General features: G+C 39.4%; 1 protein-coding gene across 1 annotated transcript in view; it reads right to left on the bottom strand.

Moving 5' to 3' along the window:
- The window catches only part of THSD7B (thrombospondin type 1 domain containing 7B), a 370,637-nt gene that overhangs the window by 268,326 nt on the left and 84,699 nt on the right, over nt 1-17,612 (bottom strand). Inside the window, exons 2-3 of the mRNA XM_074910342.1 lie at nt 5,868-5,961; nt 3,672-3,845 (exon numbers count right to left, since the gene is read on the bottom strand). Of these exons, the coding sequence (XP_074766443.1) occupies nt 3,672-3,810 (139 nt within the window). The 5' untranslated portion in view covers nt 3,811-3,845; nt 5,868-5,961. The remainder of the gene's footprint in view (nt 1-3,671; nt 3,846-5,867; nt 5,962-17,612) is intronic.

The following is a 17,612-nucleotide window of genomic DNA, read 5'->3' on the forward strand; positions in this document are numbered from 1 at the left end:
TTTATAGGGTCTCTTGTCCCCTTAATTTCCGTTAGTATTTTAGGGGAAACAGCATGTGCACAATTATTGAGGTGTGCTTTATGGATGAGCTGAAGACATCAGCAGTGATGCTGCAACCTGCCCATGCAACAACTGCAGGTGTCTCTGGGAAATTTAGTTTCACCAAAAAATAAACCAACTAGAGTCATGCTAAGGATTCACGTGTGTACCAATATTCTATACACAGTTTTAAAAGCTTGAATGACCATCACTAAAACATAGATATATTTGCATTACAGAAATTCCAGGCACTTTCAGGACCATTCAGGAGTTGAAGAAAATCAACACGGTGAATATGCAAATTGCTAATTGGCTATTGCATTAAACAATATTAATTTACAAGGATTTAGATCCAATTAAATTTTCTCAAGATATTATCACTAAGACTGCTTTGTTAGTTAGCAAGTGCTGGAAAATTATTCAGCTATTTGAGGTTGCTGACTAAGTTAATTTATATAATTATTGCTTTCATGTTTAGGCTGGTGGTAACAAAATAAGTATATGACAAGAAATGTCTTGAAACCAAAAGATACAGTGTACAGATATTTAGACATTAATATATTATCTCTAGAAACCAAAAGCTAGAAATAAACGGTTTTAAGATGGGCCACAAATAAGCAAAATGCAAGCGATAGCCCTCTGAATAGCTGAGGGAAGAGTATGCATAACCTATCTCACAGTGCCAAGTTCTTACATTTTAGAAGCATAGAGCCTGGGTTTTTCAAAGGTGCAGTGATTTCAATACAAGTGCTTTCACCTATACCAAGACCACCAAGCCCAGCATGAAAATGTATGAGCCTTCATTAGATAAACGCCAAGGATTTATCTGAAAAAAGCCTGCTCTACGAACTCCAGTGCCAACGTTCCCCCCATCCATATTAAGGATGTATCTCTGGACTTTGTTGTGCTAATAAAATTTATTTTAGCACATATAAATTCATTTTCTTAAAGTCAGAGCTTTCCATAGCATAATCTTACTTAATTATAAAGCATGACATTTCAATTAAAAGTTGAATTTCTCTGCAGCAGGTAAGTAACTTGCCATGCTTGCAAGAGGCAATTCAAGATTTAAAAACAAAACAAATCACCTCCTTTTCATTAGGAAATGCTCAGTTCTCATTAGATTGCTGCATTTTAAAAAAGGGTAACAGCTGCAGGTTTTCTTACTATCAAAATGGATCTGCTCAGTTCTGACATTAAAAGTGACTTCATTTTAGGTTCACTCTGATGTGCTTTTATTTAAATTTTGGGGTTTTTTTTTATACTGGGACAGAAGTTCTCAAACTATGGGATGATTTATTTATTTTTTGATTATACAAACCACAGAGCTCATTTGGGATGTTGATCATGGACATCTTGACCCAAGTTATTTTATTATTAATGTCCTGCTGCAACAGGTTACGTTAACGCTTCTACCTCTCCAAATCCATCTGCTCCATTCCGGTTATCATCCCTCTCTTCCCAAAACATACTTCCCTGTAATCTTTTGAAAGAAAGGTACACCTTTGTGATTAACCATACCTGAAAAATCATTATAAGCAAAGTAGAAATATGAATACAACAGCAAGCCACATATGCCACCCTGACAACAGAATGCCATTTACACTCTTTTGTAACTAATTTCAAGGTCACTGCAATTTTACTTTCATATTCATGCTTCCAAATGCCTCAGAAATTAAATCTAAAACACATGCACCAAAACTATCAAAAGAAAACCATTGGTTTATTACATATGCCCTGACACTGTAAAATACACCTAGCTCCTTTTAACCAAGATTTTTCCCAAATAAGTATCCATTCAACCTACTGAGAGAAATCTCAGCCCATTGTGTTATTTCTTAGGACGATTACAAAAAGACCAAGATTCGGGATTTAGAAATGCTGCTGCTTCACTTCTACTGCTGAGAAAGTAGAGGCTTCACAAATAATACTTTGTTTCTTAGCAAAACAAAGTTTTTTGGGTGAACATACTATTCATTTCAACCTAGAACATTTATGGTTTAGATAACTTTTAATCTAATTTTCAACAAAATACTCCAATAAAAAAATGAAAATTTTGTTTACAAATTTTAAAATATTTAAATGGGGGGGGGGGGGGGAGGAAATTTTTGTTTTTGCCAAACGGGACAATTAATTCGACTGAAGCTCACAAGTTATTTTCATCTGGAAAACATTTCACTCAAAGTTGTTTTCTACCTCTTGTCCCTACATAAGCCGATAAAGTGCATCAAAATACTGTTAGGATTCAAGGTTTTTAAAATGACTCGTGAGAGCTCAGATATTTCTAATCCACTGTGGGAGTCACAAGAACTGACAATTTTCTTCTGCAGGTGGAAGACAGAGCTCTACAAGCAGCTCATCATGGGGCTTTCAAAGCATGGAACCCCATGTCCACGCAAACCTGTGTGCTTTTTCTTAGTTCTAAATTCATCTATCTCAGATGCCTCTGAAGCATCAATAACTATTGTCAGCTGGAATCATCAAGTCAAATTAAATTTTTATGACTTCCAGTGCACACCCCTAAAGACCGATGGTACAATACACTTCCAAACTGAAGAGAAGGCAGGCAGCACTGAAGGGTCTAATTTGTATTAAGAAAACTACTCTACCTTTCAAAGCTTGTTCAAAAATCATGTAAATAAGAGTGAAATGGAGAAAGACAGTTTATGTTGCTGTTTATTTCCTCTTCGTTTTACATGCAAGACATTGTAAAAAAGTCTTCAGAAATATAGTATCGGATTATACTTCACCAGCACTTCACCAGCACTCAGCCTCCATCCCAGCAGGTGGGGTAAGAAGCTTGCGTTGATCTTACCAGAAGGACAGGAGCCTTCCCAGAATAATTGTTTCATTATTCAGCTAATTCAGTCTCCTACCTTCTACAGAACTATAATTAAAAAACAAATAACCAAAACAGCAAAGAAACTAAAAAAAAAAAGGAGGAAAATTATTTTTCCATCAAATTTAATCGCTCTGTTGCTCAGTCATAAAATGCCAAACCTCAAAAGGATCCTGGGCACTGAAACCTCTGCTTCAGTTGCATGTTTTTGATGAAGTACTCTGAGTAAATGTTTCCCAAATTTGCCAATCTTTCCATTTCATTGAACATTCTGTGTTGTTGTGTTGTGCTACAAAATAATCATCCAATGTGTCATGCTTAGTTCAATGCATCTGTATTATAGCATCTCCTACCTACCTGTCACTCAGAAACACAGTGCTATCAATGTGTCTTCACAGCAGCTTCCAAATGCTATGCATGCCCAGTTTTAAACATACAAACACTTCCAATCAAACATGAAAAGAAAAATAGTAAATATTTCAAAGGAAGCAACATTAAGATTATGATACTGGGATCCAGTAAAAATTTTACTTTTGGATTAAAAGCATTAAGGAGCCCAGAATTATACTCTACAGTCACTCTGGTGCATAAGTGCAATAGACATAATGATTACTAATTTAAAACCGAGATTAAACCCCCTGTTTTTCAGTTACAAAAAAAAAAAAATATAGAAGACATTCTCAGGCTTTTTTTTAATTTATTACTGAACTAAAACAGAACGGAGAATGGGCAATCACTCCAACCTTGAATATAGGAATTATCTATTAGATAAGCCAACATATCTTTTTCCTACCTGTTTTCCAGACAAATTGATGACCTCTTCTGGCTTCCAGATCAGCTGTTTGTAACATTAAGAAAATAAACAAAAGGAAGGACTTCCCCAGGCTCTGCCATGCCCAATGAGGAGAAACCCAGTTCTGTTGTAGAAGCATAATTCAGATAATTCAGTCTCTTGTCGTCTTTGGCCCTAGAATTAATAAAAAAAGAAAAAGCTTGCTAAAAGACTTAAAACACCAAGGCAACAGGCTCAGCCAAAGGGTAACCTGGTGGTCACTGTGCACTTCATAGTGCCCGTGTGATGGATTTGTTGGGGACAAGTCTCTTATAGAGGCTTCACTTTAAGAGAAAGAGAGAGGAAAAAGGCTGTGGTGGGGGGGTAAACAAGAGAGCCAGCTCCCGGAGGACCTGCAGTCCCATCCTACAAAACCAGCCATCGTAAATGCTTTTAGCAGGTTCTTAAGAAGAAACCTACCAGAGCAAATAAATAGCAAGGGATCTGATAACAGTCTGTGATGTGTTCCTTCTTTTTTCTATTTAATTTATCTTTAGCATGAATATTATTATGCCGTAGGCAGACTAAGCCAACGCTGAGAATGGATTCCAGGTGCAAAATGCAGCTCTGAATACAGACCATATCTCTTACATTTAAGATCCCTGACAACTAAATTACCAGATCTGGAATTGTTTTAGCTCTATACCACGTGTGAGCACTGGATACACAAAATCAACATGGGAAATGCAGCAGGAAAAGCAGGGAAGCAGGGGTTGCTTATCAGTACATGATGAACCAGCCTGAAAGGGAAAACTAGACATTTCTCAGGCATTTCTCTGGAATATGGGACTTGCATTTAAGTCCCTGATCTTTGAGTTCCAGATCAGCAAGCAGTTACATTGGAGAGGTCTCTCTGACTAAGGGATTTTAATTAAGGTCTCCAGTGCTTCAGACAAATACCAGAGCCACATTGTGACCGAGACAGGAATAGATCAAGTCCTGTTGCTGGAGTAGTTTTACACTGTACAACTCCTTAAAATAATCACTGTGCAGTGTTGGAAGCAAGGAGGAATGTCTCTCCGAGTCTCCCATACAAAGCAGGAGCCCAACTTCTAAATGCTTCAGTGAACATCCACCCTGTTTATGTACCATGGAAAGGCTCCAAAACAAGAGAGATTAAGGCAAGCATACAACAAATTAAAAACTTAAAAATTCTGATTCAGCCCAGTAATTCAAATCTCTATTTCTCTAATCCTAGATGACCAGTCAGCCACTTATTTAGGCAGATTTTACATGAGTTTCATGATATTTTGGATTCATCCACATTCAAATGGGAACAGTTCTAAAGTCTCAAAAAATGTTCGTGGCACATGCCACATAAAACAAGACCTAGTTTCTGATGTAAATTTACATATTCCATTTTTTCTTATGTAATAACTTTTGTATTTATACCATGTTTAAATTCTCAACACAGTTCCAATTATTAGTGATTAATCCTATTTTTTTAGGTAGAAAATGTCACATCGGTATTAGCCTAAAAAGAGCGATAACACCTGTATTCAAGATTTGTCTTCATTGGCATAATTTTGGTGATTTTCATTAAAATTATCAGTTATTAGAAGTTTAGTCAGAAAATTTCATTACATTCTTAACCTTATGAAAAGCAACATTGTCATAATACATAATACATAGCATCGTTCTTGATAAGAAACTGAAGATAAACCTGAAAATAGTACATATTGAATATACAGTAAAACTTTTAATTTCAAACTGTATTTGAATTACTTTGAAACAGTTTCTATCATGATAAATTCATGCAATTATATTTAATCAGATATTGACTAACTAGAGTGGAAGATACAATGTTATATCTGTTATCTGGATTAGTTCATTCCTGCATTTCATATGAACAGCATTTCAAGACCTGGAAAACCATCAAGCTGACCAAATACAGTAATGCAAGCAAGGATTTATTGCTGTGCTCATGTCTTCTGGGTTAATTTCATTCAGAATTCACGTTTAATTCAGAATGCAAACCACTGAGTCCCAACATAACACAGACCACCACAAGTGGCCTTATAAGAAGCACAAGCAAATCCCAGAAATCTTGAGCATCCTTCAGAAATGTGATGCAGTAGGAAAGTCCAGGGGCAGGGAAGAAAGGCTCTCAAGCATCCTGCAATTAAGGGGGGTTTGCCCATCTGGATGGTTGCTCACCTCACACAGAAGAGCTGAGGAGGAGCGACTTGCCCAGTGTCTTCAGCATTGCAGTTACCATCTATGACGGTCAGAAAATGGAGTCACCGACTTTCTGTTAAAGGGAAGAGAAGGAATTAGCGACACTGGCTCCAACACTGTTCACACCAAAAAATGCAAAATAAGGAAGGAAATTCTTCAGATACTCAGATTTAAGTACTGGAAAGAAGCCAGCATGCCCAGCCCTGCACAGACAACACTCATCTGAATTGCAGGGCAGCTCTCCGGGCCCAGAAGAATGCCGTAAAAACAACATGTCTTAAACATGGTGGGGTCATGAAATGGGCAAATCCAGGGAAACCTCAGATAACGGCTGATGAAGACATCATGATTTTTAATGAAGCACCAGTAGTGCTCATCCACTGCTTTCTCAATACACTGCCTTCATCTCTGCATTCCAATGGTCAGTAAACAGAAGTAATACCCTGGGAGTAGCAGCCTCCTGCCCAAGACAAGGGGGTTCACATATGTTCATTCTTTGGGCAGGACTACAAAGATAACTGACTGCTACTCCCCATGGAGCAAGAACAGAGATTACATTAAGTCAGAAAAAAATCAAAATAAATTAGACACCAAGAGACAGATTCTAATCTCACCCACCCCAGCAGAGCTCAATAGAGTCCACTGATTTACACCACAAAAAAGCACAATAAAAATTTGTCTGTATATCTAGGTTTGTATAACACAATTTGGAACAGTAGCTGTTCTGTCCTGATATGATAAAAAATTATTGCACAGGCAACATATGCTATCTACAGAAACATGAATAAATTACATTATGAAGGCCACCAACACTTCACATCAAATTTAGTTGCAGTATATCTCAGCTCCCAAATGTGTCAGCATGGCTAGCTGTAAACTGGCAAATACAGAGAAAAATGCAGGAAAAAAAAAATGAAATTTACATTTTAAAAATTGACTTCACTGAGACTAGTCATGATTAAATGCATGCAATTGCTGAAATATGTTCAAGATATGTGTTTTACTCTGAAAAATATCTCCCTTTTCCAAATCTGATTATCTGGATTTATTCAATACCCTTTATAATACAGGCCTAGATAATTAATAGTCTTTACTAATGGATTCTCATTAAATTAAATAATGAGGAGTTGTTTTCATGTATTTGAAGGATTGGTCACAAGCACCCTTTTCATTTAGTTTGCATGGAATCTTGTTCAGAAAAACAAGGATATCATACATTAGCTGTAATGGGTGGGAATATACAGGCAGTCTTGAAAAAGTCACATGCAAGTTTTCTAACGATCATAACACTGCATTTATATTATCTAATCCACTGCTAATCCTCTTAATGACAGGACTGAATAAAACTAGTTTTGAAAAACAGACAATTTAGAAACCTACATTTCTGCTGAAAATACAGCATTCAGGTATACTGTCAAAATGTGATAGGTAAATAAATATGCACACAGTTTTATACTGGGTTTGCATGCAAGGTTTTGGCAGTGGGGGGCTACAGAGGTGGCTTCTGTGAGCAGGTGCAGAAGCTCCCCCATGTCGGTGGAGCCAAGGCCAGGCGGCTCGGAGACGGACCCGCCGCTGGCCAAGGCCGAGCCCATCAGCCACGGCGGTAGCGCCTCTGGGAGAACGTGTTCAAGAAGGGGAAAAGCTGCTGCACAACAGCCCCTGCAGCTGGAGAGAGGAGCGAGAGCCTGAGAGAGCAGCAGCTGTGCAGAGCCCAGGGGCGGTGGGGCAGAGGGGCAGGAGGGGCTCCAGGCCCGGAGCAGAGGTTCCCCTGCAGCCCCGGGGGCAGCCCATGGGGAGGCAGCTGTGCCCGCACCCAGGGAGGCCACGGGGGAGCAGAGACCCACCTGCAGCCCGGGGGGACCCCACGCCGGAGCAGGGGGATGTGCCCCAGGAGGCTGTGACCCCGCGGGCAGAGGGTGAGGAGTCCTCCCCTGAGGAGGGAGGAGCGGCAGAGACAGCGGGTGAGGAACTGACCACAGCCCCCATTCCCCGGCCCCTGCGCTGCTGGCGGGAGCGGGGAGAGAAACGGGGAGCGAGGCTGAGCCCGGGACGAAGGGAGGGCTGCGGGGAAGGTGGTTTTTTAAGATCGAGTTTTATTTCTCATTATCCTATTCTGACTTTTGACAATAAACTAATTGCCCCCAGTTGATTCTGTTTTGCCCATGATGCTAATCGCTGAGTGATCCCTCCCTGTCCTTATCTCAACTCATGAACCTTTCGTTGTATTTTCTCTCCCTGCCCAGCTGAGGAGGGGAGCGATAGAGCAGCTTTGGTGGGACCTGGCATCCAGCCCAGATGAACACACCACTTCTTATTTCTGAGGTGTTCAAAATTTAATTTCATTTTCAACATCAATGAAATATCCAGCAGCAAAATCCCAGCCTAACCCATTTAGTTAGGGAGGGGGAAAATGCTCTGAGAAACTTCTCCCCTTTTCCAGCCACTGCTGAGCACTCAGAGGCAGACATTTTTCCAAGTGAGAGGTACTGGGCTAGTCCAAGACACAGAGTCCTCAAAAGCATCCAACACTAAAAGGCAAAAAATTGATGGTCCAGTTTTGACTCCCCACTCTACACACATTGCACAGTTAGAGAAGGGACCATTTGCTCTTTCTGCAAGTTTCCATGGGACAAGAGGTTTCTTCAGTCGTTCTGCACTATTTCTGTGGTTTAGGAAAATTCAGTCTGGCTCTGCTCCAATGTGGATTTATACAGTGTTTATTACTGAATTTAGAAAACGACCATCTTAAACTGATCCAAACCTGAGACATGATTTCAGCCTTGTCATACATCAATTAAATTCCCCCAGAGTTCACTGGGAGTTGTGACCTTTCTCATCATGGGTAAATCTGACCTACTTTTTTTTCTATGAGACAGGAATGCTGACAAGGACACCTGGGTAGCACTCTCCATTTGAAATACATGATGCAATTAGAATAATCCCAAACACTTTAAATAGCAACAAAAAAAAAAGCAATTGCAGATCACACGCATGGCTATAAATCGTTTGGCAGGTGTCTAGCACAAAGATAAGCATCATTAATCATGAATAAATTTTCTTAACACAAACGTAAGCAGTAATTATGCAACTGTTTGCCTACTACACACAGCACAAACCCATTGCTTGTGATATTCCAAGATAATCTGGATGTTTATAGCACATTTTTTATCCTCAGATACCAGTAAAATCTGTGTTGCTTTCTCAGAAAGCTGTTATCCAAAAAGCTCATTCTATTCAGTCCTAAAGCATCAGAATGCCTGGCCTGTAGCAGCCATGGCTGATTACCACAGATACGCACTGCAGACCATCCCTGGGGGAGATATTTCCAAAACAACACTAATGCTAGTGCTACAGGTATTGAGTTTAATAAAATAAAAGTGTTTGCACAGTCACATGCATCAAACTAGAACCAGACCTTCAGAACAAGTGTATATGTGCCCATGACACAGCTCTTTGTGCGTACTGCCCGATTTTTTATTTAATGATGAACACAGTTACACTAAATTGCCTTTACTACCATGTGGAAAACTAACACTATACATTCTTCCACTTACATATTTGAGAGAGAGATAGTCTTCTAGTTAAAGTAAGGGCACCAAATTCATTTCATGTCCAGCTGTGTCACAAACCTCCTGTGCAAAAAGTCACTTTAGGTCATGCTCCAACACTAATACTTGACTCTGCAAGCACTCCCCTTGATTCGAGCAGTGACTTTGCATATATGAGAACGGCGCTTGATTTTCTATACCTCTACTTCTTCATCTCCAAACCTTAATTGAGAATATTTACTCTTCTTCCAGGAGCATTTTAGAAAATCCTGCATAAAACCACACAGCACGAATGAGCCAAATTTATACATCAGGTTGACAACTGCCTCACGGTATTTTTGTCGTAAGTGGTCACTCATGAGGTTTCAAAACATTAAGCTCCAAAATTCTTTGGTAATTTGCTACAATAACTGTAAAGGTAAATAACACCTAAAAGAACATCTGGTGTTAACACATCTGGACATGCAAGATAACGCCAAACAACCAGCAGACGGTTTAAACCAGCTTGCTCCAGGCTGGGAGTAAGCTCGCACGACCTCCAGATGAGCAAAGCTGAACATAAATTTACCCTGGTCCATTTTCATGTATAAACCTTAAACAACCCTCCTCAGTGCTCAGTTGCTGGAAAGCTCAGTAGGTAGTCACCATCCTTACAAGTTATACTTGAAAGTTCAGGTATTTTGGTGATGTCTATAGTCAAATAGCAAAAAATCTATTCGTTATTTCACCTTTTTTCTTCTATTCAATTGTATCCACTTCTTGTCCCAAAGCTATCAAAGATCCTGGGAATTAAAAGCAAGAATATGAAATTACTGTACTGCCAGTGAATCGCTTCTTAGCTCACACTGATTTGTTTGGGGCAAAAACCATGAACCCCGCTTCCCTGCTTCAGTTTTACTATCTCCTAAAAAAGTAACAAAAGCAGGTTTGAATTTAGAAGTTTATAATTAAACTTAGCTAAGTGGATTATAATGAAAGATGTTCCAGCAAGGGAGCTCAAACTGATGCATTATGACTACATTAAAGAAAACACCAGAGAATAGACTTTCCATCAGTAGAATGACTTTAATTAAAACAGTGATAGAGCAGAACTGTTCTGTGAAACGATGCTGCTGTTACATCTCCTTCACACTAAGTACTTCCAATGGACTTTATGGGAACACACTTGACTTTTAATAATAATAAGTACATGTGAACTCAGACTTTTCTGAGGAACCCAGTTCAGAAGATAGGTTAAATGCAGTTGAAGCAAAACTTGATTAATCTGTACACAAACATGTATGGTTTACATTCTGCCAGAAGAGCAGGGAGATTTCAAAGTCAAGGATTCAAGAGTTTGTGAAAGGCACCATCCCGATACTCCTCAGCTGCACGATCACACAGCTACCTACAGCCCTCATGCCCATTGAGAGCAGAAGGAGCGATGCTTAACAACCAAGGAGCACCCCCCCGACATTTCCTTCTACAAAAATCATTCAGTGTGACACAGTACACAAGTGCTCAACTGTTATCCAAGCCTTGGACTTCTCACTGGTATTTAACAGCCACGGACCTTTTGGTGCGGTATCTCAGCACTCGAAGGAGGCTAATTTACCTTCACAAATGTTCTTCAAGCTATTATCATACTCCTCGCAGTGTGAACAAGTAAGAGCAATTAAGATCAAAATGCTCAAGACTGTCAATAGGTTTCTTTTGTGAACTCGGGCATTGATTTTTTTCTGAGCAGCAGAACATGGAAAGTGTCCAATAACTTTTAAGTAACCTTTTCACACTGCTTGTGCACTTTCATATATTTAATTAAATACAAGAAAGGCTGTAGCAACTCAAACCAAATGTCCACAAAGTCCCAGATCCTGCCTCCAACAAGGTAATGATGCCAAACATCCCGGTTGCAGTATAAGAACAAAGCATGCATAAATAACTCTTTTCACTAGATGTTCACAGCCTCCAACAAGTTGTGGCTTACACACCTCCTGAGTCAGAAAATCTTTGTATCTGACAGCCCTCTTATAAACTTAGGGAGTCACATCCTGAACCTGTATAAGTTTGGAGGTTGTTTTACAGAGGTTATGTATATAATCTATATACGTCTATACCTGGATGTCTCCTCATGGCAGGCTTGTCAGCCAACACAGCAGAACACAGCTCAGAACAAGCTCAGTGATGCCTTCACACTATAACACATTCTTTCTGTAACAAATGTTTATAGCTTTGAGGGGAAAAAAAAAAGTTTTTATTTTTCAATGGGTAGAGAAAAGTTTGAGTCTGTTATCAATAGACTGTTCTGCTGTAGCTTTTATCATTGGCATGGGATGAACTAAAGGTCCTTTCAAACTCAGCTATATCTAAGAATTGCTGTCACAGTTGCATAGATCTTGGATTACTGTTAAATTGCAATTAAGCAGACAAAGGGAAAGGGAGCTGGCGCTGCTTCCAATGCTATTTCAGTAAATGCTATTGCAAGTTGTTGCTCAAAGAGGATTACTCTCACTTCACTAGCAAAACACTGCATATAATGCACATTCGGCAGTATAATACCACTTGAAAACTAGTATTTGCTTCTTAAAGGAAAATAATTTCAAACCTGGAAGTCAGACTCAGTAGAGAGCAAACTCCCTACTTTGGCAGCATGACCATTCACACTGAAAACAACAGAAAGCTTCAAAGCCACCAGTTACAAGTCAGCAGAGTTTCAAAAAAAGAAAAAAACACCTCATAACCTCTGCTGCAGGAACAACAGCAGATTTTCCTACCATTCCCATTAAAGTGCTTTCAGATCACAGAAATTAAATTGCTTTACTGCAGTGATTTCCTTCTGCATTCTAATATTACTTTATATTATTTGACATTAATACAGACTCACAGGCTGTAGGTCAGGTTTGGTTTTTTTCCCTTTCTCCTCACTGGAACATGGCCACCACGCAGAGTTTATCAATCTTAAACACAAGGTCAAAACAATACGATCAAGTACCACCAAGCATATGAGCTCAGCAAAGACTCTGGCTCTGCTTAGCAGAGGAAAGACCATGTTTCCTTGCCACAGGACTGGCGAACCTGAAGCCTATCTCTAATTTAAATTGTTAATAATGCTACACCTCTGTGGAACAGTGAAAGCAACCAAGTGTATGCACACACCCAAGCATCTGACAAAATAACTACAGATAGGCAGGAAAATGTTACATTTTTAACTTGTTTTTCAGTTCTAAAGAAGAGTATGTCGGGTTCTGTTTTGAATCTCTAAGTATTGGTGACTACAGCTAAAACAACCCCACGCCTGTACATATAAATATGCAGAGGCCAACTTCAATATTTTTTGAATGTATAAAGCTTTCCTTCTGTTGTAATACAGTGAGAATATTTTCTTTTCCACAATATTCATACCTCTATTTCTACGTAGTCGTTAATATTTTGCCATTTGCACTACCTAGCTCTGGTCTATACACAAATGAGCTAATACGAAGAGACACACACACATCCACAAGATAAATTCCATTTCAAAAAACTCATTTCCAAAGTGCTGAAATAAACATTTATTCCAATGCATCCTCTGTCATCAGCTGTTTATTTCAGTGCACTGAAGTACAAACTCGTAGGAAAGGAGAAAATATGAAGCACAATGAAATGCAAACACTATACTACTCCAAAAACACACAGGCTCTACAGAGGAGCACCGTTAGTCAAACACTGACACTGTAGTTCTTCATTTTCTATCAAACATCACTAGTGAAGTCTTGTGATGATGTCTCCTACAATCAAGGCTTCATCATTTCTATAGAATAAAACCCTGTGTAAGTCAGGTCCCATGTAAGTATATGTACTTTAAATAACTATAGCTAGCTTTGTCAAAATAAATTAATCAAATACATTTTGTGATGCCTCACTATTGATTCATTCATTTTCCTTCAATTCGCTTTGCAATGGTTGTCCCAGTCATTGATGCAACTGGTCCAGGCAGTATAATAAAACTGTTAAGAAAAAATACTACTTTTAAAATAAAAAGGACATAGTGAAGGCCAAACACACACGGGAAAAAAAAAAAAAAAAAAAGAGTGACACTGGGATAAAAAAAACTTCTAAAAACGGCTTCTGAACACACACACAGATGCCAACACGCACACGCTGCGCTCTGAATCCAGCTTTTGCTAACTGCCATACAGACTTACTCCAACACACCACGAGTAACACAACAATAGACAGCTTGTACTGAGAGGGAGCATTTGTTTCTTAGGCAGAATTTATTTTCAGAAATGCACGAGCTATTGCTTGTACCAAACTTCCTCACGCCACCATACAAAGGTCCTTGTGGAAGGCTTCACAGACCTCATTCTCCCTCTGCAGCAGTCACACCTTAGGAAAACATGCCTCCACAGAAGATGCACACAGCAGCCAAGAGCTCACATAATCACATCACCTCCTCTGGAGTGGAAGAAGCACCAGGCACGTGCTCTGGCTCAACACCTGGCCTTAGGATGCATGCCCGAAACTCTGGCATTCCCAGGGACTTTGCAAGAGCCACAGAACCTGGTGTAGGAATATGCTTTCATTATCAATCCATCAACATCCGCACATTTATTTACGAGTGAACTTGTTTTCACTCCAAGATTAACTACACATGACAACATCAAAAATACCAAATTACCATAAGGGCAGTTAAAAGGAATACTACTACCCTTTAAAGCAGTTGGAGCAACCAGTTGAGTAAAACTACGTGTCTATTTAAAACTTCTGTCATTCTTACCTTTTTCATTCCCATTTCTTTTCCCCTGTAGCTGGTTATAGTCACTCACTGTATTTTATCACACTGAAAAGTCTAATCTCTTTTGGGTGAGAAATATATTCGCCCTGAATACAGTATAATATGATTCACACAGGGGTCCCTGACACTACTGCAGTATTGATACAAAAAATAATCATAATGATATCAACCAATAAAAGCCTTCAGTATAATACTATTTAAGCAAGGTCAATTGCCCATGCAGGTTGTTCTTACCAGAGTTCACGTTACATCACTGGTCCCATCATCCTGACCTTCCCTGCTGTCATCCCCATTACAGTTCAATTAACAGAGGAGTCCTGCAGTGGCTTGATGAGCATCTGCTGCCTCTACCCGGCAGTAATTCAATAAGGATACACCATAGGAAGAGATAATGAGAAGTCAGCCCAGTTGTTCTGTCTCCCCCCAGGAGAGCAGATGAGTTTGGTTTATGGGAAGGAGCGTGACCTATGAAAATTATCAGTTAATTTCATATTTCAGAGCTTCAGTGCACTACTGGTAACTTAAAATGTTCTCTGCTTTCTCTGATGGTGCAGCCCACAAGGATCCAGAATAGGTTTTCCTGGTGCGTCCCTGATTAACAACCCTTCCCACACTGAAAGAATACATCTTCCTGAAAGCATTTTCTCTTTGCCAGTTCTACCAAAGGAACAGTTTCTACTCATGCATTCAGAAGTGGGAGGGCTGAATTAAAAAAATTAAACACCTGAGCACAGAAAATGGGCCAAAACTACCACCACCAAAGTAATTCAGACAGAATGAAATTCACACACGCATCAAACCTGGGTGAAACACTTTCACAAAGCCATAATCTCCTAGGTTCTCCTACACTGCAGATAGTATCAGCCTGGGTGTTCTCTCCCTGCCCCACAGAACACTGTTATCGATGTTAAATAAATTATTAATGCAAAGTGAAGCAACCACCTCCCCCTCACTGGTGCCCAAATTCCAGCTCTACCTCCATTTCCCTCTGCACATTTCCTGCAGAGTCCCCTCCCTCCACTCTCACCTATCCTCTCTAACTCTCCCATTGCTTTAGGGTCTCCTATTCCACCACTAAAAACCCAGAGCCACGTATAGTCCCTCCATCCACCACTGGTTGTCAGTGACTATCTGAGGAATGTGGCTCTCCTGTTGAGCTCGCTCTTTCCCTCACTGCTATGGACCAAAGAGCACTGGAAATTAACTTCTCTGCCTCCGCTCTTGATATTTCCAATTTCTTCCACTATTTCCCATGTTTCTCCTCTTCTGAATATTGAAGACAACTACATTCTTTCTACATAGCTTCCATTGATGTTCAGACTTTGACCAACTCCTCTGTCACCCAGTTTCCTTTGGCTCACTCTTCCTAAACCCCACCAACTTATTCTCACCAAGTACAGCTTGTAGGGTGGGATGTATTTTGCCTTCTGACTGTAGTGTCCTCATCAGTTTTGCAGCCTTATTTCAACAATCTTATTCACTGAAACAGGCGTTTTCAATTTGAATTCAAAGCCAATTTTCTATTTTATGTCTCCTTAATATCATTAAGGTGCAGATTTACTGAAGAGGATGGGCATGAGAAGAAAAAAAGAAAATATACATTTCCTCCCTGAACTCTGCTTCTGTAACGTGGTCAGTGAACCACCATGAATGTACATGGCTGCACAGTCCCGTACCCTCACAGTCACAGCTGAGTTTCTCTCAAGACCAGATTCATTTGAGACACACCCTTTCCCATCACACAATTATTTGCATTGACCTGAGGACTGCTTACCTGCTATGCCTGCTCTTTTCTGAGTACAGTCATCAGGTCTGCTCATTCCTCACTCATAGGATAATCCAGGTTGGCTGGTCTCCACCTCAGAATGTCTCTAGTCCAAGCTTCTGCTCAAAGTAGGATCAGACAGCTATGAATCACACAAGATCCTCTATGCTGCCCCCAACTTTTTTGTTTCTCCTTCCCACTAGAAAGCTTAGTCCACCAAGCCCACACCAGCTGACATCAGATTTCAAGTTGTGGTTCACCTCTTGCAAGTCCTACAGCAAGGCAGCATTCCCCCATTTAAATATATTTCTCTTTATTCAGTTCTGCCATCTCTCTGCTCTTCAGTTTAATCACCTGATGCACATCTATTCCTGCCTGCCTTTTCCTTAATCCTCAAACCCTTTCCATCCTCTGCCTCTAATTCTTTCCCATAGTAAACTACTTGATTTCTCCCAGAAGATAACAAATATAATTTTATTACATTTGACACCTCTCCTCAGCTTGGTTTCTTATCCTTTTTCTCACCCTACAATATTTTGTTCCTTCTCCTAACTAGCCCTTTGTTCACTTACATCTCCCCTCTCCTATTTTCTGATTTCTTGGGGTCATTTTCATGCCTCCCACATTTTCTCCTCTATTGTTTTCTGCCTTTTTTCTCATCCCCTCTGGAAAAGCTTAGAGAGGAAACACTGCCGACACACTACATTATATTCAAAACAGGACACTTACAAGAATTTTAGAATTGCAAATAATCAGCATTTAAGAAATGCTAGAATTAAGGTCGCTGTGCAGGAATATGTTGAGATAGTCAGGTTTCATGATTACATCTATTTTTACCATATTAATAAAGTCTATATTAAAAAGCAATTTAAATCTATCTTTGACTTCTTTTGCTTTTATCTATTCATCACACTTGCTTTCAACTCTCCTCTAAAGCCTTACTCATATGCCTCTGAAACAAGCAGAAAGTATGTGTAAATATCCAACAACTTGCAATTCCAGAAAATGTTATTTAATCAACTCTTAATAGTTATGCGTATCATTAAAAAAACCCAAACAAACAAAAAACCCACAGATCTTTGTTTAATTGTATTAGGTTAAGCAACTTAAAATTTTATAAGCATGCCATGGACTAGTTTCTATCTGGTTACAGAAAGAAGAGTCAGAGTCTACAAATGCTACCAAATCAGTTAGTGATGTTCACTGGATATTTCTGTTTTAAAGCTTCATCTCATTAATAGCAAAGTAAACCATATATAGTTAGTCATATTGGGCACAACTGTAAGCTGCAAGCAAGGAACGTAAAACACTGTTTCACGGGAAGGACCAAGAACAACTCACAGGGTCCCAAGATGGGGCCAGGAGTATTTTAAGAACACGATAGTCAACTGTCAAAATTCTCAATTCCAGTTGGCCACACTGGACTTGCATTTTGTCCACTGGAGCTTGTGATGGTTACAGTACTCTAAAACTTTATTTTTTTAAAAGAGATATAGGAAAGCATATTTTTAATACTAGTCAAGGTATATTCATCAGACTTTTACAGGTTAATATATTTTACTGCCCATTTTTTCCCCCCACATACCTTCCTAAATTAGGTGAATTAATAACTAATGTATAAAGGCTTTTGTAAAACTACATACAGATGGATG

Source organism: Athene noctua, chromosome 7 (assembly GCF_965140245.1).
Source record: "Athene noctua chromosome 7, bAthNoc1.hap1.1, whole genome shotgun sequence".
Lineage (NCBI taxonomy): Eukaryota > Metazoa > Chordata > Aves > Strigiformes > Strigidae > Athene > Athene noctua.